The sequence below is a fragment of the Cervus elaphus genome, chromosome 12 (genome assembly GCF_910594005.1).
Source record: "Cervus elaphus chromosome 12, mCerEla1.1, whole genome shotgun sequence".
Lineage (NCBI taxonomy): Eukaryota > Metazoa > Chordata > Mammalia > Artiodactyla > Cervidae > Cervus > Cervus elaphus.
Window position 1 is genome coordinate 81,516,563 of NC_057826.1, and position 23,319 is coordinate 81,539,881.

The following is a 23,319-nucleotide window of genomic DNA, read 5'->3' on the forward strand; positions in this document are numbered from 1 at the left end:
TCCACTGTGTGTTTTAGACGCATGATCTGATTCTGTTTTTAGCATGATCTTACTTCTTAAGAACTGAATCCTGAAAGTAGGGTATCTAAACCCTTTAGCCTGGCTTATTCTTATTCACCGATGGAGGGTTTTCCAATTGAGAAATCTTAGACAACTTAATCCTTCTGAGATTCAATGTCCTCATGTATATAATAGGAGCATATATTATATAAAACAGGAGTAATGCCACCTACCACTGAGAATTTTTGAGATTGTATATGAAGGAAAGGGTAGGCAAGGTAGAGGAATAGTAGGAAGGTGCCTGTTACTAACAGGTAGTGTTTAGGCCTTTTATGCATTTTAAGCCTTATAAGAGTAGTCTTTTTCATGTCTATATGGGAGAGAACAATGCCTGAAGACAGAAATGAGTAAAAGCGTATGACATTTAAAAAAAAGAAAATTCATTAATTCAACAGCTGTTATATTTCAGGGCCTGTGATAAGTGCAGGTAATAGGAGGAAATATTAATAAGTATATAAATAAATGTTTATACTTAAGAGCATTCAAGTTAAAATAAACAACAGTGATTTTCTACTTTGTCCATATATGAGCAAAACTAAAAATAAATTAGTTACCTGGAAAGATAAATAAATATATAGATATTTTTCCAATACTGCAAATAGGGGGTTTATTTGCATAACTTTTTGGAGAAGGTACCTTAATGATGGTATATTAAAAGCCTTAAAAATATTAAAAACAAAACCAAAAAAACTTTGACCCAGCAGTTCTGCATCTAGGAATTTATCCAGTGGATATATCAACTTGTTCATACTGACATGTACCGGTTCTTTATTGAAGAGAAATTGTGATAAATAAACAGAAAAGTGTGACAGATTCTTGAGGTTAAAAATTTAAAAACCACTGCTTTTAATTTAACATGCTGATTCAGAGTTGTATAAGACAGCTCTTATATGTTTATAGCATTGTTTTCTGATTTTCATATAAGTTGGTCTTGTCTCTCTACTAGATTGTTAGCTTTTTGAAAGCAGGGATCATATAGTTTACCTTTATTTTATTTCTCAGAAGATCGTAATTCTCCTCCTGGAATAAGTGCCCAATGAAGACAACAAGGAATTGAAGGATTTCCTATTGCCTGACATGTTAGGGCAGCATTTACTGTGTTGGATTTGACATAAATAGCTGTATTTTTTCATTCAGGTAGAAGAGCACAATGGTCACATCTTTAAGGCCACCCAGTATAGCATCCCTACCTACTGTGAATACTGTTCTTCTTTGATATGGATAATGGACCGAGCCTCTGTTTGCAAATGTAAGTATGAGAGATCTTTGAGGAATGTTTTTAACCACTTGATATTTCCATGAGTTTAACATTAAGGAATAATTCACACTTCCTAATTCTTTAAACTCATCTCTCATTATACTCCTTTTCACCTGCTCTTTGTAGGCAAATAAGATATTTTGATGTTCTTTGGTCATTGTATTTGCAGCTCACTGTCTGAAATGTTCTTATCCTAGCTGTTAGTATGACTTACTACTTCAGTTAATTCATGTCTCCACTTGTATATTAGAGAGGTTTTTCTTTACTCTCCTATCTAAAATGCTGCTCTGTCCCCTAGTTCTCCATCCCTTTACTCAGCTTTTCTAGTCTTTATACTACTTGGCGCATCCCTGGTGGCACAGATGGTAAAGAATCTCTCTGCAATGCAGGAGACCTACTTACCACCACCCAAAATGATACGAAGTGTTCGTTTCCTTGTTTCTCTGTCCCACTAGAATGTCAAGAACTGAATGTCAAGATCAAGAAACTGTGTCATACAGAAGTCTCTTCTGTATCACCAGGGCCTAGAACAGTTTTAGCACATCATAAGTTTTAGTAAATATTTACCAGGTAGTTGGACCTATGTAGATGGATGGATGAATTATTGAACAAATTCTTAGATTATAACTAGAAAGATACTTTATTTTACTATAATCCTTTCATCAGAACCTTTTAATCCTAGAATGTGAGTGGAGGTTTTTTTGAGGGTCCACTTGTTCTGGCTTACAGAGAATCTTTAGCTTTCACTCCTGTCATTCCATATACATCTGCTCTGGTGCTTTTAATAATTCTGTGAAACTTTGTTTACAAGTGGGCCAGAATCAAATGAAAGGGCTGGGTCCAGGATGACAGTAAGGATGAAAATCATGTTCATCATAGCAAAATCAGCACTTGGATATTGCTAGATATGTTCACTTGTTCAATGATTCAATAGTGGTTTTCCTTTAAAAAAAAACTATAGTGAGAGTAAAATAGGGTGTGGTTTGCCATGTACTTGAATGTTTAATGTTAGCCTGATTCCTGTAGGTTTCGCATAATTTTCTCTGTGATCTGAAACTGAAAAATATAAAGAATCTGCTTCTTTTTTTATGATGTGGGTGGGCTTGCTTTGATTTCTTAAAGAATTAACTTTTTGTGTGGTTATGCGGGTGATTTTACCACTACAATTATATGGCCTCCCCTGCTTGATCTTGGCTTTGAAAGTCCCTCAAATCGTGCTTTAGAAGCTCAAGAAGAATATTCGGGTGTTGATTTGCAAGAGCCAGAGCTGGTATACCAAAATAACAGAGGCCAAGTGTTTTCTCAGTATTCTCTCAGCGTGCCCTTCCCACCTACTGCTGCCTAGCCACCCTGTTATCTCCTGGTCCAAGAACTGATTTCTGCTCTGAACCTTTTATCTCATCTTCTCAGTCACTATACTGATGTTCTTTATGTTCTGGTTCCTCAGAGCTCTACTCTGGACCGTCTAAGAGAGTAAAGAAGGCCTTTCTTATAGCCTAATATGCTACCAGATTTGTTTTTATTTTAGTACAGGTCTTTGATATTAATGCCGTTCTTATCCATTGGAATGATTCTTAATAGGTATTTCTTGCATTTTATCAGATCATAGAGCAAGTATAAGAGGGGAACATGAGCATTGGTTTGTGAATCAAACCAGGAAGATAGATAAATATTTTGCTGGGATATGGCGGGGACAAGGAGGAGGGGCAAGCAATCTTGAAAGAATAAAAAGCTTTTTCCCAGACAGTGGTTAGGATTTTTAGGTATGTTTTCAGCTTCATTTTTCTGAATTGAATGAGTTAAGACCATTTGTTATTCTATTATGATACAAAGTATATGATGCTATAGGAGTTGCAGATTTAAATAAAAAAATGTATGTTCAAAATAAAGCAGTATACTTGTTAAGTTTTGCCACTAATATATAGACTTCTGAAAATGTTACATTTTTAACCTGTTTTTCAGTGTGCAAGTATGCTTGTCATAAGAAGTGCTGTCTGAAAACCACAGCCAAGTGTTCTAAAAAGGTAAGTTATTACCTATGAGTAATAAATAACAGGTCTGTTGGAGAATGGTGCAGGAGAAGGAAAGGACAGAAAAGGTCTTTTGTGCCTTGTGGAAAGAAATCAAAGCCTCTTTGATGATCTTATAGAGTAGTGGTTTTCAAACTTCTTGGCTACAAATTACTGTAAGAAATAAGTTTTATATCATAATCCAGCTTACACATATAGAGGTATGTGTGTATATATAACTGAATCGATTTTCCCAGAACTGTATTTACCTTTACTACATGGGAGCTGCTAAACTGATTTCACAACCGACAACTTATTAAAGCACTCTTTTTTTTTTCTTTAAAAAAATTTTTGGCCACATTATGCAGTATGTGGGATCTTAGTTCCCTGACCAGGGACTGAACCCACTCTCCTGCATTGGAAGTGTTCAGTTTTAACCACTGGACTGCCAGGGAAGTTCTAAGGTTTCCTACTTTAAACACTCATAAGTGTTCCTATAAATTGTCTTGAAAGTGGTAGGCTACAGTTAAAGATTTTAACATACAGTAAAATTCACAGTAAAATTCATCAGCATAGTTGGTGTGTTTACAAACTTCTACTTGGATTCGATACTGAACATGTACTCTGTTAACTTTATGCTTTAACAAAGCAACCATTTTGGAAATATTTCAGGCTTTTATTGACATGTAATCACATTTGCTTATTTGTCACATACAATTTTAACAATACTATGCAGATCTGAATTATAATAAAATGTGTGAGCATGTTTATAGTCCATGTATATAGTTTTCATCTGTTCCAAATTAGTAGACAAATCATGGCAAAGTACAAAGAGACATTTGACTCAGGGTTTAAAATATACAATGAAGGTAAGACATCTGCTTCCAGCTAAGATGGAGTACCTTGTGGTAGACTAATACTCATGCTGAGAACAACTGAAAAAAGTCTGTTGCCTAGCATTAGATAGCTGCCCAGGAAAATCAGAATTTAGGGGCCAGATCCTACAGAGAAAAGAATTACAGATTGGTGAATCTACATGTGTGAGATGTTTTCCTCTGAGTAGGAATTTGTCAGTTTTTGTTGTAGGACAAGAAATCAAGATTCTGGGCAGAGGGCCACACTTAAGAGTCAGAAAAGCCAGAAAAGCTTTTAGAAATCTTATAAGGTTATAGAGACAAAAGTTGGAGTTTGGAATTGCCAAGACTTGAGGGACCATGATCCAAACATATAGAGAAGTGAGCCTAAAACTCAGAGGTTTTCCCTTTAAGGTGTTTTCTGAATTCTTAAGCTGCACAGGTCAAGAGGCTAAGAAGCTAACAGAAATGCAGATTATTTTGCAGTCTCACAGTGTCAAAGAAAGAAAAATTGGAGTTGTATGAAAAGAAAGAGTGTACTGATTGACTAAAAGAACTCAGCACGGACTGCATGCAGGTTGAAGGAGAGACTGGGGTGTAGTGTTGGGCTAGGCAAGGAGCATGGGGCAGGGGAAGGAAAGGACGAAAAGGAGATTTACATAAAGAGTTTTCAGTCTCAGAGATAATAGCTGGCATTCTTCTTTACTTGAAGTACTTCAAATAATCTTAAAGATAAGCCATTTTTTCCCAATCACATAAAATAATAATGAAATACAATATCAGAATACACTATTGAAGTAAATAAAAGAGGTCACTAATCTTGGGCCAGTCTGTGTGCCTCTGCCTTTAGCTGTGACATCAGTAGTCAGTTTAACTTCTCTGAAGTTTACATAAACACCAGAGCATCCTTATGCTTCAGAAATTAGTGACAACTCTAATTCATATCAAATCAATAGATTTTCTAGTGGTACATGGTAAATGTTTAATATACAAAATCTTTCCCCTTTCTCCTTTGCCCACAGCCCATCTTTACATGAAGAGATTTTTTTAAAGGAAAGGGAAGCAGTAACCTGTAGCCACTGCCTTCATTCTTCCCCATTATTTGGCGGGGTGGGGGGCGTGGGGGTGGGGGGGTTCCAAGTGGAAGAGGATTGAAATGAATTTCTCACTTCTTTATATTCTCAGCATTAACAAGAATTCCCTTTCCTCCCAACTCTCGTAATTGTGCTTGTAAAACTTGAGGAAAAGAAAAAATAGTTACTTTTAAAGAATTGGATAAACATATTTGAAGGTGTTTGAATGTATTTGCAATAAAAAATTATCTTCCATGTAGTATGATCCAGAGCTGTCCTCTCGACAGTTTGGGGTTGAATTATCCCGTTTGACCAGTGAAGACCGAACTGTTCCTTTGGTGGTGGAAAAGCTCATAAACTACATTGAAATGCATGGACTGTACACAGAAGGTATTTATCGAAAGTCTGGTTCAACTAATAAAATCAAGGAGCTTCGACAAGGTCTAGATACAGGTAAGATAGTGCCCTCTAAATCAAGACCAAATACTCTTATTTAAGTAGGTCATCTTATGCTGTTAGTTTTTATTACATGTTGAACCTTTCCTTGAAGCCAGAAAAATGCAGTCTTTTCTGCGGTGCTTTTTTTTTTTTTTTTAAATCATTTGTAGCTTTCTTTTATATGGTCCATTCAGCAAACATACATTGAGTATCATTTGTACAAGGCATTATTAGATATTTCCGACAGATCTCAATCTTTTTAGCAGTCTGGTAAGATATCTTTAATTTACAAAGAAGAAAACTTAGGTTTAGAAAAATTAAATGATGAGCTGTTGATAAGATGAGGGCAGTGTGCTGATGTTTTTGTATTAACCTTCACAGCAAATCTTTGTACTGATGTTCACAAACAGTGATTATTATCCCTGTTTACAGATGAAGAAACTGAGGCTTATCGAGGATCTTGCCCACTGACTTACCACCAATAAGTGACAAAGCTGGCATTTAACCCATAATCTAAACTGTTGCCTGTTAGTCTCTGTTACTCTGACTCCAAGTGATGTCTTTCTGGTGTATATTCTTGCCTTCCTACATTGATGACATAGTTATTTAAATTGATAATTAGCAGTTTGAATGTGTGTCTGTGTAGAGCTGTAGCCTCAGTTCTGGAACGTATGCAGAGGTTTGACTTTGGCTTTATGTTCAACTTCTGCTCTTTATCATTATTGAAAAGGGATACATTTTTGTTTTGGCTGCACTGCACGGCTTGTGGGATCTTAATTCCCCGAGCAGGGATTGAACCTGAGCCCTCGGCTGAAAGCGTGGAGTCCTAACCACCGGCTGCTGCAGCTGATAAGTCGCTTCAGTCGTGTCCGACTCTGTGCGACTCCATAGACGGCAGCCCACCAGGCTCCTCTGTCCCAAGCATTCCCAGGAATAGATCTTTCTGAATCACTTATAGGTGCAACACTTGTCTCTGTGTGACTAAGATTAGTCTACCCACAGGCACCATTCACCCTGTATCACCCCAGTCATCTCATGTATAACCCTAGAGGGTTTTTAAATGAAGCATAGTAAAGATTTTCTTCACATTTCATAAGCCCAGTTATCACTGTCCTTTGATCTCTAAGAATCACTTAAAATCAGTCTGACTTGTAAAAAATGTCTTTTAGGCCTTTCTTCTATTGGTCATCTAAAACATCACTATTAAAAGGGTGGTCACAGGCCAGGCTACAGCAAGAGAAGTACTGAAATTGAGAGCAAGCATTTAGAAACTTTGATAGCAGTTTAATAGTGCCTTGACATGAAAACATATGATCTTTTATTTTACACATCTATCAGTCCACAACAGTTCAAAAAAGAGACAAAAGCTGTGCCTTTACCACAAGAGGAACACTTTCCAAAGCATGGAATTAGATTGCAGACGATATTAATAGTTTGATTGAGAATGTAAAGGCATCTTTTGGTCATGATAATTTCTAAAGTGCATTATTTGACCCAATGCATATTTTGGCTTTCTTATCTAACTCTTTATCTCTGAATAGATGCTGAGAATGTAAACCTCGATGACTATAACATACATGTCATTGCGAGTGTATTCAAACAATGGCTTCGTGATTTACCCAATCCACTCATGACCTTTGAACTCTATGAGGAATTTCTTCGAGCTATGGGTAAGCACAGGTTTCCTGGGTTCAGGGAAGGGCTTACACTTGGGAAAGAAATGCTATCTTCATATTAGATTGTTTAGCCATTCTCTCAATTGGCTTAAGTTCATATAGATTCAAAAGTAATACAGTCAATATAAAACTGCCATTGAATTCTCACCTATTCAAATGTTGCCTTTCTTAGAGACTCATTAAAATAGATCAGTGTCCTAAAAACTTTCTGAGCAAGTCACTTAGTTGCTTCTCACAAAGAGGTTGAAAGACTAGGATTATAAACAAATTGTGAATCTAAGCAAGAACTAAGTGTAACGCTGGCTATCTGTTCTGTGCCATACCTAATATGTTAGTTTAGTTTTTCAGTGCTACAGATACGTAGGATTTTGATGAAGGCCCATCTAGAAGTATTCATTTAGGCCCCAAGGCATGGCTCCTCAAGACTTAATTAAGTCCTTAAGACTGATTTACAGCTTAGGTTGAAAGCAAAAGGAGAAGAGGGCAGAAGAGGATGAGATGGTTGGATAGCATCACCAACTCAATGGAAATGAGTTTGAACAAACTTTAGGAGATAGTGAATAACAGGGAAGCCTGGCATGGTGCAGTGCATGGGGTTGCAAAGAGTTGGACACAACTCAATGACTGAACAACAACAACAGATAACTTACATAGCAACTGATTAATTTTAATGGGGAATTGGTTTGCCACAAAATGAAAAACTGGGGTATCTCTTGCCCCTTGATGTAATCAAGAGTTACTCGGATCTAAATTAAAACTCAGGAGACTGCTTAGTGAGTACAGAACTCAAGCAGAGGGAGATTGGTGTTAACTAGTGAGTTTTCTTCTGCTATACAGGTGTGGCTAAAACTCTTAAAAGTCAGCTGTACCCAGTGTCTGTCCAGAAGGAAGATGTAGTGTATAAGAGAAGGTATTCAGTCTTAATTGCTGCTCTTACTGTTTTCAGGCCTTCAGGAGAGGAAAGAGACAATCCGTGGTGTATACTCTGTCATTGACCAGCTCTCCCGAACTCATCTCAATACACTGGAACGCCTTATCTTTCATCTGGTCAGGTAACTTCAAGAAACAAAGGAATGCTTAACATTTTCTCTTGGATTATTTTTAAATAAATGAAGAGTTCCTTCATATGAAAAACTGATTTTTTTTAATTAATAAAGTCGATGACTTGAACAGGTGGTTATGATTCCTTGAAGGAGAAATTCTCCATGGAGTTGGACTGCGTGGCAGGTGCTTCTCTGCCCTAATGAGCCATGTAACCGTTCAGTCTTATGGGGGCACTGTGTAGCCTAGCTAGATGTCTTAACTCTTGAACTAGAGAAGATGTGTGCTTATTGACATAGCCTAATTCATAGGAGGTGGTGGGTTCATATGGAGCTCAGGAATTGACTGACCAAAGAGACTTCAGGGGCAGTCTGTGTTCTCCTGAGTGTTGATACTGGGGAAGAAAGCTATCTTTCTCTTTGGGTAAATATCTTTTATTACTGTCTGAAAATGCCTGAAGCTCTCTACTCTGCATTCTTTAGACATGTTCATCTAGTAATGGTGACCTGGGACAGTGAGTCACAAATTTCCCTTGGTAAGCTATCTGCTGACCTCAGTTACTTCAGGGAAGGAACAGAGTGAAAGTGTGCTTCCCAGAGGCAAGGGAACAGCTTTGGGAAAATTCCACAGTGTCTCAACTGATAATATCCTTCCAGTCTATGCAGCTGATGTCATTTGTCTTTCTCTCATCACTTCTATCTCCCTGCAGTTTTCCTTTTTTATCCCAGTTTCACTTGGGTTTTTTATTCCTTAGGATTGCTCTACAGGAAGACACTAATCGAATGTCTGCTAATGCTTTGGCCATTGTGTTTGCACCCTGCATTCTCCGCTGCCCTGACACCATCGACCCACTGCAAAGTGTGCAGGACATCAGTAAGACTACCACGTAAGGCCAGTCACTATCACCTCTGCAATACCCCACAGACTTATGAGTCAAACAGAATGAATGATTTATTCTTTTTTATTTTGGCTGCTCCATTCAACTTGCAAGAATCTTAGTTCCCTGGCCAGGAATTGAACACAGCCGTGCTGCAGTGGAAGTGCAAAGTCCTAACTACTGGACCACCAGGGAATTCCCCTAGTGAATGATTTAAGTTCATATGTTTTTAATAAGGTTGCTAGGCACCATTGGTCTTTTTTATGCTGAATATGAAAAATTCCTTTAGATTCTATGTAGGAAGCATCATTTATTTTGAAAGGTCTTATTTTTTAAATTTGACTTTTCTTTAGGTTTGTTTATAGTTTCCAAATGTATTTTAAAATCTCATTTTACCAAATTACATATACTTTGTTTTCCTATAATCCAGTCTAACTGTAGTCTTGTGGCTCTGTATCTCTTTGGTCTTAATACTTCAGTATTCCTGTATTTCACCTTGGCCTTTTTTTCATGGATCTCCGATTTCCTTCTAGAGTGCTGATTCTTAACCTTTCCTTCAGAAGGAGCTTTCCCCCAGAAAGGCCTGGTGCTTGTGTCCCAGTCCCAGAGAGTCTGATTGAATTGGTCTGGGGTATGACCTAGGCCTCGGGACTTAGAACTGTTCCGCAGATGGGTACTAAAGTGCGGCTGAAGTTGTGAACCACCATTATAAACCCCATCTCTGAGCTCATAAATTAAGGGATGTTGATTTTTCTCTTATCCTCCAACTCTTTACCACACTTAGCTGAAAAGTAGTCTGTGACTGATATAATGTATTTGGTTTACTTCAGCTCTTAACAGTTTTCTCTCTTTCCTTTTGTTTCAGCTGTGTGGAGCTTATTGTTGTGGAACAAATGAATAAATATAAGGCTCGTCTCAAAGACATTAGTAGCCTGGAATTTGCTGAGAATAAAGCAAAGACCAGGCTATCACTGATTCGTAGATCAATGGTAAGATGCAGGACATAGAATCACAGGGGAAAATGGGAGACTTCCTTGGATTTTCAGTGCACATTATGATGTGTGGAGAGAAATTATTCTCCAAATTTTTTTCACGTGGAGCAAGTGAAAAAAAAATCAGCTTATCTCAGGGTATGATGTTATGCCTCATGTTTGATCTTTTACCTCTTTTTAGTTTTATATGCAGAATATATTCAATTAAATATGAAGAATTTTATAAATCAAGTATTTGGATAAAATGTTGGTAGTTTAATAAGTTGCCCTGTTTTCTTTTCCTGTTCTTTCTATGAAAACTTGACCCACCCTAACTTTGGGCTCTACTTCCTTCTACCATCTGTTCTTATCCTTAACCGTGTCACTTTTGGTGGTCCTGCCAGTACTTCGGGGATGTAGACAACTTAATCACTTACAAGAATGTGGTCCATACGTTACAGAATCCCATTATGGATCTGCTGTTATCAAATATTTGCTAGATTTTGAAGAAAAGCCTTACAAAAATGATAATTTATTTCTTCCATTTGGCCACTCTTCTGTTTAATATCTTCCTTTGTAACCAGTGACCTAGATGTAAATAACTCCATTTCACACTGATCCATAATCAGTAGGGTCTAGGTAACTGGAAACTTACTGCTGCATTTAAGTTTAATTATTGCCCATTTACTACCCTTCCCCTGAATTGTAAAACAAAACTGTATTAGTGAACACCCATTCAGATCCCCAGTAAATCTCTAAAGAGAAGCAAGCTTCCCCATCATCAAGCCCATGATTTTGCAGGGGCCCAGCAATACTTCCGCTATACTTCATAGTTTTATCCTTAGATTAGCATTAAAGTAACTCTGTTTCTTCCTTTACTGTTAAACTGCCTGGCACAGGACAAGTGCCCAACAAATGTCTGTTGATTAAGTTAGTGAAGGGTGTTCTCTAAAAACAAACATAAACACAATTTTTCTAGGCGGTAAAGGTACTCAATAAAGCTCATCACAAAACACGTTCGAAATTTTCTCCCCAGCAAATGAAAACAGAAACCCCATTTAAAAGGGAAACCCTTCTTGTAGTATGAATTTTTAAGGACTCAGTTCTTAGACACCCAAGTTAGCAGTACCCATCCAAGGAAGAAAGGAAGAGACTTTTTACTGTAAATCTACTTTTCAAAGCAGGTAGACAAGCTGTGCTTTTTTGCTGATGCTGCAGAAGATGGATATATTCATTCCATTGAGAGATTAAACCTCTTTAATGGAGCAATGACATGTACATTCTAACCTTCTGCTTTCCTTTTCATGTCCTTCCTAATCCAGAAACCTGTACTAATTGCAGTTAGATTTATGAGCATTACCCGCAGTTCAGTCTCGGTATGTATTAATTGTGTAACGTGTCACAGCCACTTCACATTACTGTCTCCCATGCATCCAGCAGTTGTTCTGCTCTGTCTGTCGTCCATGCCTGTCCACCCTCCATGTGCAGCCCCAGTTCAGGCCCCACTTCCTGTTCAGCCTTCACGTGCTTTTCTCTTACTCTCTTCCTTTAGAATCTTTTCTTTCCTCTGTATCATGTTTTGAACAATGTCCATTTATAATATTCTGGTTTTTCCTCTTTGTCAGATAAACCTCTTTGTGGATTTCTTCTTTGGTGTGATTATTGAAAGGTGAACATTGAAAGCAATGAGGTGTCAAATTTCTGCTCTATGAGCTGTGTTCTCATCAGTCTCCTCCCTTACTACTTGAAAAACCTATTACTGTTTTTTATCATCCTGCATCATTAGAAATGCTTACTTACCCATTCTTCTCTGTGACTTTGTTGTCTTCCTAGAGGTAGAAGTATGACTTCTTATCTACTTAGTATTTTTTAGACAGAGCTGCAAGTAGTAGTGAGCCTGTTGATGGATTGGTTGTAGACTTAAGTAATAATAGTATAGTAGAGCTCATACCAGAATTTCACACATGCAACAGAAGAGTGAAGAGATGGAACACCAGTATATATGGAAACTAACTTCAGAGACTGCCCATCTTTGTGTAACCAGTTTGTTGAAGATCTCAATTTGCTGGGATATAAATATAAATCAGTTTTGCTTTTTATCTAGTAACTGCCTTCCAACTCTGCCATATCAAAATCCCCTTTCCTACTGGATATATCAAGTACCTTAACACGTCTTGTCACTTTTTCTGTAATTTTTGAATGTTCTAGTTGAAATCTATTATTTAAGACTAAGTTCTCTTCCTATTATAGCATCAGTCACAGGCTTGATCCAGTACTCTTATCACTTTTTCTCAGGATAGAATAGACCTTAATCTGGGTCTGAAAACTTTAGGTCACACACGTCTGCCTTCCCTCTTTCCTGTGCTGTTTTTTTCCTCTGGTGTTGAAACTAGGAGGAGTGATAGGGGAGGCAGAATTCTACATGATGTGCCGAATCTTCTTGGTTGTTCAGCACTACTATTCAAGTTCATCATTGACGGGCTAAATGAAGATGTGCTGACTGTGCTGACAGTGAGCTGAAGTCTATCCTATTTCCATAGGCATTGGCAATCCCTTGCAAGATTTGATTACATCTTCTGATTGATGGCCTTCATGCCATGTGTCTCTAATATGTGTGTCTTTTTTTTTTTTTTTGCCTCAAGACCTTACCCAGTCAGATCTACCTCCCATGGCCAGTTCTAGGGCCTGCAGGCACACTGGGGAAAAGGTTATATTTTTCATACTCCTTGGTTCCTAAGAACTTAAGGTGGATGATAGTCTTGCCTACCTTCCTGTGTGACACTTTCCACACACTCTCTCCCGACTTCTCTTTTCCCCCAAGCATATTATAGAGTTGTAAATCAATAAGTCTTTTGCCTATACAGACACCCAAACAGAGAATGAAATACCAGTCTGCCTTTCTTTAAGATGACTTCAAACTTGGGTTCTTACCTTTTTGATTCAGTTATGACACTGCTTTTTTGCTATAAGAGAGAGAATATCCTCCTTTCATAAGCATTATGTTCCGCTCAAAGTTCAATGACGCCTCTTTTTTTTAAAGCCTTTTTAGATATATATGGAAGGAAAGGTGTTAGAATATTGATGACAGTGTTGGTTTAAAGAAAATGGAACTCTCAGTAAGCCCTAAGAGGAGAAACTGGTGCTAGCTATTGTTGGCTCCTTAAAACTATAAGAAGAGGTATTTAATCATCCTCAGCTTTTGACCTTAGGCACAATTGTGGAACATGAGGAAAACTCCCGCTTGCATATGCATCTAGCTGAAGAACAGGTGTTGGGCCCAGACATGATCCAAGACTATGTCTAGTATGTATTTGGTATTCATTAAGCAACTAAGGGATTGAATCTGAGAACTGAATCTAGGAGAAAGAAGTGATTTTTAGAATATTCTCTACAAATAAACTAATCAGTCAGTAGTATTCATGTCTTCATAGGTGAAAAAGTTGATAATTAAATACAGTAGTGACTTTTCTTGAGTGGAATGAAGTGAATTTGTATGTTATTGCTAATGTGAAAAGTCATTTGGGTTGGGTGTTGAAAGATGAGTAGTAATTTAACAAATGGAGAGGAGAAAGGGGAATTGCAATTCCAGAGGCAGAGAAGCACTAAACAGATATGACTACCTTGTATAGCTAGAGTTGGGCAGGTTGTGTGGATGTGGCAGAAGAATTTGGAAAGTTAGACTGAAACCAGATTTGCAGCATTAAGAATTTTGAATTCTCCGATTTTGAAGCTCTTGGGAGCTATGGAAAGGTTTTGAAGTAGGGGAACGTTACCATCAATTCTTTTTGAAAAACAACTGGTAGCTTTTTAAAGAAGAAAGGATTAGAGATGGGCAAGACTAGCAGCCTTTATCAGTTAGGAGACTCTTGACTTACATACAGACAATCATATGTGCCTTCACTAAAATAGGTTGAATCCTGATCATTCCATTTTGAAATTTCAAAATCATTCAAAATGATTTCAAAATCATTCCATTTTGAATTTTCTGCTACCATGTACTTTCCATGTAATTAGATTTGCGTAGTATAAGCTAGGCTGTTTCCATACTAGGATTTCAGAATATGATGTGCTCACAGTCTATCCAGTTATGTCTCTTATATAACAAATTAGGTGTTTTTGTAACTTATTTATATTATAATTCTAAGCATAAGTATTGATTTAATATTATTTAAGCTAATTAATATGAAGAATAGAATTTGAAATAAGGTCTACTAATCTGTCAAACCTCCTCACAAATTATCCTGTTGGAAGATGTTACAGAAGTTTTCACAACCAGACAAAGTTTGGGATATAATGTGTATCACTTCTAAAACTTTTAACTGTAGAGTACTTTCTTCATAATGGGTCTAGTTTAATAGGAGTTCTAAAAAAGGCATTTTAAAAACAACATTCTAGTTTTTTTAAATAGTACCAGTTGCTATTTTATGTACCTATTTTGGAATTTTAAAATTGCTCTTAAATCGTCAGGGTTTTCTTCCTGCACTCGTAGTTGTGGCAGTGCTTGTGAATTTTGCATCATCTAGGCTTTCTGAAGAACTTGCCTGCATGTCTCTGTTAGAAATAGGCATACCTGCAATTCTGTATATCAGTGTGGATCTGCAAGGGTAAACTTTGCAATTGACTACACCAAGTGAAGCAAGAAATGCCCTTCCAAAAGTTAAGTATTAGTAATTGAAAAGTTAAGAATCAATTGAAATGTGGCAGCTTTGAAGAGCTCCAAAGGAAGAAGATATTCAGGGGTGGACTTTACTCTGGCAAGGGTTCCTGTCATTTCCTTATGTTAGTGCACAGTTTCTGAGTCTGCTCTTCACAGTCAGGTGACTTGACGTAATAAGAATTAGATCCACAGAATGAAGATTTTCTGAGAATATAGAACTGTTCTTACTGTTTCTGGTACTGACCAGAAGGTATTTTTGTAGTGTTAATCTTTTTTTCTTTTTAGGATATAATTGCTATATAACATTGTATTAGTTTTAGATGTAGCACATAATGATTTGATATATGTATTAATATATATTGTGAAGTGATTATCACAATAAGTTTAGCTAAGATTTGTCACCACATATAGTGGTGCGATAAGAATGTTTAGTGTCATGGTTAGATAACACCACAACCAGAATACCCTTGCTCTTTCTATTCCTTCAGAACCCTCTTTCAGAGATCATGATGGTATAGGCAAGAGGCAGAACTTGAAGATCTGCATGCAGGAGCATGCAGCACCTGTGCTGAGTAGAATTTGGCCCAGGACCTCTTCGGCAAAGTAGGCAAGAGGAGAACAGTGTTTGTGCTTTTTTGTGTGTATTGTGAAAGGAGCATCTCTTTTGAAGCCTTGAAATTGTCTTACTCTCTCAGATGTGGACAAACAGGAAAAAAGATTATGTAGGGAATTCTTTTAGATAGAATTCCATAGGAGTGGAAGAACCACAGTAATATCTGGCAAGGGTGCTTTTCAAGAAACTTGATTAGGTTTATGGAATAAAAGGCCGAAGTTATGGAGTAAGGAAATATAAGAATTGCATGATCTTGGCATGACAGGATTATATGTGAGAGAAGAGAAGATGAAGATTTAAAAACAGTAGAGTGATCCAGGGGCGTTGAGTGTTTAGAGAATAGAAAGTGAGGAATGTTAGACAAGAATGAGTGATGGTGGCTCCCTATGCATTTTTTTTTTGCTGCGAGATCTACAATTTGCATTCTAAAAATTGATTGTTAAATAGTCTCATTTCATTCTTGTATCTCCTTTTTTTGTAAATTCATATTTAAAACTTAATATAGCTCTTTTGTATAATTCAATTCAGTCACTCAGTCATGTCCAACTCTTTGCGATCCCATGGACTGCAGCACACCAGGCTTCCCTGTCCATCACCAACTCCCGGACTTTACTCAAACTCATGTCCATTGAGTCCCTGATGCCATCCAGCCATCTCATTCTCTGTCATCCCCTTCTCTTCCCGCCTTCAATCTTTCCCAGCATCAGGGTCTCTTCCAATAAGTCGGTTCTTCGCATCAGGTGGCCAAAGTATTGAAGTTTCAGCTTCAGCATCAGTCCTTCCAATGAATATTCAGGACTGATTTCCTTTAAGGTTGACTGGTTTGATTTCCTTGCAGTCCAAGGGGCTCTCAAGAGTCTTCTCCAACACAGTTCAAAAGCATCAGTTCTTCAGCCCTCAGCTTTCTGTATAGTCCAACTCTCACATTCATACATGACTACTGGAAAAACCATAGCTTTGACTAGAACGGACCTTTGTCGGCAAAGTAATGTCTCTGCTTTTTAATACTCTGTCTAGGTTGGTCATAGCTTTTCTCCCAAGGAGAAAGCACCTTTTAATTTAATGGCTGCAGTCAGCATCTGCAGTGATTTTGGAGCCCAGGAAAATAAAGTCTCTCACTGTTTTCATTGTTTCCCCATCTATTTGCCATGGAGTGATGGGACCGAATGCCAAGATCTTAGTTTTTTGGATGTTGAGTTTTAAGCCAACTTTTTCACTCACCTCTTTCACTTTCATCAAGAGGCTCTTTAGTTCCTCTTCATTTTCTACCATAAGGGTGGTGTCATCTGCATATCTGAGGTTATTGATATTTCACCCAGCAGTCTTGATTCCAGCTTGTGCTTCATCAAGCCCAGCATTCCACATGATAAGTTAAATAAGCAGGGTGACAATATACAGCCTTGATGTACTCCTTTCCCAATTTGGAACCAGTCAGTTGTTCCATGTCCTATTCTTGTTTCTTGACCTGCATACAGATGTCTCAGGGGGCAGGTGAGGTGGTCTGGTATTCCCATCTCTTTAAGAAATTTTCCAAATTTTGTTGTGATCCATAGTCAAAGGCTTTCATGTAGTCAATAAAGCAGAAGTAAATGTTTTTCTGGAACTCTCTTGCTTTTTCTATGATCCAACAGGTGTTGGCAATTTGATCTCTGGTTCCTCTGCCTTTTCCAAACCCAGCTTGAACATCTGGAAGTTCACAGTTCACATTTTGTTGAAGCCTGGCTTGGAGAATTTAGAGCATTATGTAATATAATAAAAGTAGTATACTTTGGTATAACAATGCTTTTAAAGAAACAGTTTTCTAATTTCTCACCAAACTTGAAAGATAAAACTATTTTATATTTAGCATTTTCAAGTCACTAAAATTGTTTTTTCTCTTATAATATATGATATCTTAAAATTAGGCATTTGATAAACCTAAGATCTTATGTTTCTACATAGAAGACACATTGACATACATGTTTCATGTTGTTTGTGGAAGAATTTGAACAGTAAGGTAAAGTGCAAAAAGCAAGAAGAAAATCACAATTTTATGTTAATATTTTAGAATACTTGTATCTCCCTTGAACTTTTTCCTTATGTATGTTTAGTGAAGTTATGACAATCCTAAAGTATTCACAGTTTAGTATTTCTTTTATTAAGAAGATTTTTATAGAGCTAAAACATGATTCATTTCAGTATTGTAAATCCATTTAATATTTTCAAACTTTACTAAGTAAAAATGAGATTACCTTCAGTATATTTCTTCAGAGGTACTTCTCCTTTTAGACAACACTTTAGACACTTCCTTCTTATCCTCTTCTGCAAGATGAGATCTGTCCCCCTACTCTTTGATTCAATTTCATTTATTCTTTTTCTTTTTTTTTTTTTAACTAAAGTATAACACTTCACCTATGTTTTAGGCACTTGTGCTAGATGCTGGTGGTATAGATAAATCAGTAGTCTAGTAAACAAAGATACAAATAATTGTAGTTCAGTTTGCTAAATCTCACCTTGTCTGTGCAAAAAGCTGTAGAAAAGCAGAGAGCTGGATAACTTAATGCCTGAGAACACTGAACAAACTTCAATGGCTGGAATATAAGATTTCTTGGTAAGAATGAAGGAAGGGGAGAGTGATAAGATGTAATGAATTAGCAAGTAAGTTTTTGGGTTCTTAAGCTCCAGGACTAGTAGTTTTGCTCTGTTCCTTTTAGGTCATGAGAGGCCATCAGGTTTCTAAGAGTTTCCTCTTTTAAAAACACCAGACGTAAATTTTCAAAGAGGAATTTTACCAACCCTTTAAAAATATAATATAGTTTAAGGTATTCCAGTGCTGACAGGAAGAGTATAACATTATGAAAAGGGTATAACATTGGTACTTGTTAACATCCCCTCCAAAGAAAAAGAAAAAACTAATACAAATTTTATGTAAAAGTATTAAAAGCAGAACACTACAGAGTGGGCTCTGGAGTAAACTTTTGGTTTAGTTTACTAGCTGTTGTAACATGGTCAAGACATTTAATCTCCAAGCCCCAGTTTTCTCATATGTACCAAACTCAAAGATGAAATGAATTTGTATTTTTAAGCCATAGAACAGCACTTGATACATATATATATGTATACTTCTACATATGTCTTTATATGCACACATATACATGTACATATATGTACAAATACATATTGATATATATGTATATCAGTAAAACATTTGATATATAATTTCAGAACTGCTACATCTGTGAATATTAATCCAAAAATTCCAAGTTAAAATACTGTCAAGCATAACTCAGTGGCCCATAAACCTAAAGTTTGACTAAGTCTGATTTAACTGAGGAATGCAAGAGTGACTTTAATAGCATAATTCACCATGTTACTCAGCAGGGAAAGACACAGGAGATAAAGGAGATGCAGATTTAATCCCTGGGTTAGCAAGGTCCCCTAGAGGAGGAAATGGCAACCTACACCAGTTTTCTTGCCTGGGAAATCCCATGGACAGAGGAACCTGGTGGGCTGCATGGGGTCATGGGGTCACAAAGAGTTAGACAAGACTGAGTGACTAAACAACACACACACACACACACACACACACGATTGATCTGTAGAAAAAAAAATCAAATTATATTATCCTCATAGATATTTAAGAAGCATTTGATACAATTATAGAGGTATTATTTTTAAATTCTTATTAAAATATGGGGATATATCTAGTTCCTTAGCACGATAAAATATATCTATTCCCCTCCCGCCCCCAACAAGTATCTTGCTTACTGGAGAAACATTGGAAGCTTTCTAATTAAAATTAGGAAAATGCAGTTATTCTCATTGTCCGTTATCCTCACTGTTATTTGACCTTGTTCTGGAGGAACTAGCTAATGCAATTAGATAATAAAAAGGAATCAAAGATATAAATGTAGAAGAAGAGGTAAAATTATCACCAGTTTCATTATTATTATATACATGCAAAACTTCAGAAAATCAACTCAAAAGCAGTTACAAATGATAGGGTATCTGGGTACAATGAATGATTTTGTACTACCAGTTGGATGATATAATGGAAGAAAACTGCTCACACATACATTGTATTAGTGTGCACATACATTCAAAACAGTAACATAAAATACCAAGGAATACACTTGAACAAAGAAATCTAGAACAAGAAATGTTGAAGATTTATATAGAAAAAGTCTTAGGCCCCAAGAATTACAAAAGATTTAAACAAATAAATGATTTGAAAATGAAGACTGAATTTATAAAGGTTGTCAGTTCTTCCCAAATTCATTTATTCATTTATTGTTGTAACACCCAATATGATGGAGAGAGGATCTGTTGACTCAGCTAAACTTTCAGACTCATAAGACTACCATGGGCTACACTTGGGAGGATCATGTAGAAGAATATGGGACAAGAAGCACAGCATGCCAGTAGACAACGTAAGATCTTCCTTTTATGCCAGAGTTCTTGTAGCAGTCCCTACTGACACACAGCCGTCAGTGTGTTAGTTATATCTTTAGCCTCCTAAATCACACCTCAAGTGCAAGAAAAAGAGCTCTACTGGCATTTCAGAGGTATACTATTCTATAAATGGTGAAGGAAAAAAGGCTAGCTATATTTTAGAAAAAATGAGATAAATGTTGATTTAGATGAATCAAAGATGGAAAATTTAAAAATAAAAGTGCTAGAAGTATAATTGTCTCTCAGTATCCACAGGAAATTGGTTTCAGGACCCCTTCCCAGATACCAAATTTCTAGGACACTCAAGTTCCTTATATAAAATGGCATAGTATTTGCTTATAAACTACACACATCCTCTCATACTTTCATTATACTTATTTTTTTATTATTTTCTATTTGAAGTGTAGTTGATTTCCAATATTATATTCAAATATACAGTATAGTGGTTCAATTTTTTTTTAATTCTTGAAATTATAGAGTTTATTGACCTCAGGATGTGGGGCTGGAACCTTCTTTATATTATTATTCAACCAATTTAGAATTATAAGATTTATCACAGAAAGTTTTTTCTTTAAATTTTTTTGGAGTATAGTTGCCTTACAATGTTGTGTTAGTTTCTGCTTTACCAGCAAAGTGAATCGGTTATATGTATATATATGCCCCTCTTTTTTACATTTCCTTCCCATCTAGGCGACCACAGAGCATTGAATAGAATTCCCTGTGCTATAAATATGAAGTAGGTTCCCATTAGTTATCTACTTTATATATAGTAGCATATATATATATCAGTCCCAATCTCCCAGTTCATCCCATCCACCCTTCTTCCCTGGTATCTGTAAGTTTGTTCTTTATGTCTGTTTCTCTGCTTTGCAAATAAGTTGCTGTGTGCTATTTCCTAAATTCTACTTATAAATGATACTGTATGATGTTTTTCTCTTCCTGCCTTACTTTACTCTGTATGACTATCTCTTGGTCTATCCATGTCTCTACAAATGGCACAATTCCATTCTTTTTTATGGCTTAATAATGCTCCATCGTATATAAGTATCACATCTTCTATATCCATTTCTCTATTGATGGACATTTAGATTGCTTGCCTGTCCTGGATATTATAAATAATGCTGCAGTGCACATCATGATTTGATATTTTTATACATTACAAAATGACCACCATTATAAGTCTAATCTGTCACTGTATAGAGTTTTTAATATTACAATATAATTGACTATAGTCCCCATTACATCCCTGTGACTTATTTATTTTATAACTATAAGTTGTACCGCTTAATCTCCCTCACCTGGTTAACTCATCCCTCTCCTCTTCGGCAAGCACCAGTTTACTCTCTGTACCTACTAATCTGTTTGTTTTGTTGTGACTGTTTTGTTTTTTTATATTTCACATATAAGTGAAATCATGCATTACTTGTTTTTTTCCGTTTGACTTATTTCAGTTAGCATAGCCTAGGTCCATCCGTGTTGTTGCTAATGACAAGATTTCATTCTTTTTTATGACTGAGTAATATTCCTCTGTGTGTGTGTGAGTGTATGACTGTGTGTATGTGTGTGTATGTGTACCACATCTTCTTCATTCTTCTGTCAGTAGATACTTAAGTGGCTTTCATATGTGGACTATTGTAAATAATGCTGCAGTGAACATAGGGGTGTATAGATCTTTTTGAATTAATGTTTTTGTTTTCCTACAATAAATACCTAGGAGTGGAATTGCAAGATAATACAGTAGTATTTTTAATTTTTTGAGGCACCTTCATAGTATTTTCCTAGCAGCTGTACCAATTTACATTCCTACCAATAGTGCACAAGGGTTCCCTTTTCTCCATATCCTCACCAACACTTCAGTTCAGTTCAGTCGCTCAGTTGTGTCCGACTCTTTGCAACCCCATGAATTGCAGCACACCAGGCCTCCCTGTCCATCACCAACTCCCAGAACTTACTCAAACTCATGTCCATCGAGTCGGTGATGCCATCCAGCCATCTCATCCTCTGTTGTCCCCTTCTCCTCCTGCCCCCAATCCCTCCCAGCATTAGGGACTTTTCCAGTGAGTCAGCTCTTCACATCAGGTGGCCAAAGTATTGGAGTTTCAGCTTCAGCGTCAGTCCACCAACACTTACATGCTATCTTTTGGATCATAACCATTCTGACAGGTGTGAGGTGATTGTAGTTTTGATTTGCATTTCTCTGATGATAGTGATGTCCAGCATCTTTTCATGAGTCTTTGGGCCATCTATATGTTGTCTTTGGAAAAAATGTCTTTGCAGGTGCTCTGCTCATTTTTTAATTAGGTTGTTTGTTATTTGAAGTTGAGTTGTATGAGTTCTTTGAGTATTTTGGATATTAACTCCTTGTTAGATATATGATTTGCAAATATCTTCTGACATTCAGTAGGCTACCTTTTAATTTTGTTGATAGCTTCCTTTGCTGTACAGAAGCTTTTTATTTTGATGTAGTATCATTTGTTTATTTTTGCTTTTGTTTCCCTTGCCTGAGGAGACATATCTAAAAAAATATTGTTAACACAAATGTCAAAGAGTGTACTGCCTATGTTTTCTTCTAGGAGTTTCAGGTCTTACATTTAAGGCTTTAATGCATTTTGTATTTACTTTTGTATATAGTTTGAGAAAGTTTTATTCTTTTGCTTATAACTGTCCAGTTGTCCCAACAATTTGTTGAAGAAGCTGTCTTTTCCTGTTGTATATCCTTGCCTTCTTTGTTGTAGATTAATTAACTATAAGCATGAGTTTCTGGGTACTCTATATCTGTTCTATTGATCTATATGTCTGTTTTCCAGTACCAAACTGTTTTGATCATTGTAGCTTTGCAGTATATTTTGAAATTAGGGAATGTGATACTTCCAGTTTTGTTTTTCTTTCTCAAGATTGGTTTGGCTATTTGGAATATTCTGTGTTTTCATACAAATTTTAGAATTATTTGTTCTAGTTCTGTGAAAAATTTCTTAGGTATTTTGATAGGGATTATACTGAATCTGTAGATTGCCTCGGATTGTGTGGTGACATTAACAATATTAATTCTTCCAGTCCATGAACATGGTATTTGGTTGGCCAAAAAGTTCTTTGGTTTTTTTAAGTAAAAATAAAAGGCACATCTTTAATTTTCACCAAAAACTTTATTGAACAACACATTTACCATTTGTTCCACTACTTTTTGCCATTTTACAGGCAACTTCATAATTCCATTTTGCCAAAACTTGTTATCTTCTTGAGCAAAGATTCCAGATGTTTTTTCATGAAGTGCTGCCTTCAGGTGGTCTCATTGGGAGCAGTACTTGTTGGAATTAATGGTTTTCTAGAAGGAGTTCAATATAGAGCACTCCCTTCCAGTCCT

At 36.5% G+C, this 23,319-nt stretch overlaps 1 protein-coding gene across 11 annotated transcripts in view; it reads left to right on the forward strand.

The window, feature by feature from the left end:
* MYO9A (myosin IXA) overlaps positions 1-23,319 on the forward strand; it is a 238,126-nt gene that overhangs the window by 194,770 nt on the left and 20,037 nt on the right. For 8 of the 11 annotated variants that reach the window (XM_043919707.1, XM_043919713.1, XM_043919708.1 and 5 more), the window contains 8 exons: positions 1,198-1,309; positions 3,281-3,342; positions 5,515-5,707; positions 7,234-7,362; positions 8,315-8,420; positions 9,164-9,295; positions 10,152-10,275; positions 11,580-11,633. In XM_043919707.1, coding sequence (XP_043775642.1) covers positions 1,198-1,309; positions 3,281-3,342; positions 5,515-5,707; positions 7,234-7,362; positions 8,315-8,420; positions 9,164-9,295; positions 10,152-10,275; positions 11,580-11,633 — 912 coding nt within the window. The remainder of the gene's footprint in view (positions 1-1,197; positions 1,310-3,280; positions 3,343-5,514; positions 5,708-7,233; positions 7,363-8,314; positions 8,421-9,163; positions 9,296-10,151; positions 10,276-11,579; positions 11,634-23,319) is intronic. The other 3 variants (XM_043919710.1, XM_043919715.1, XM_043919716.1) reach the window with 1 other exon arrangement.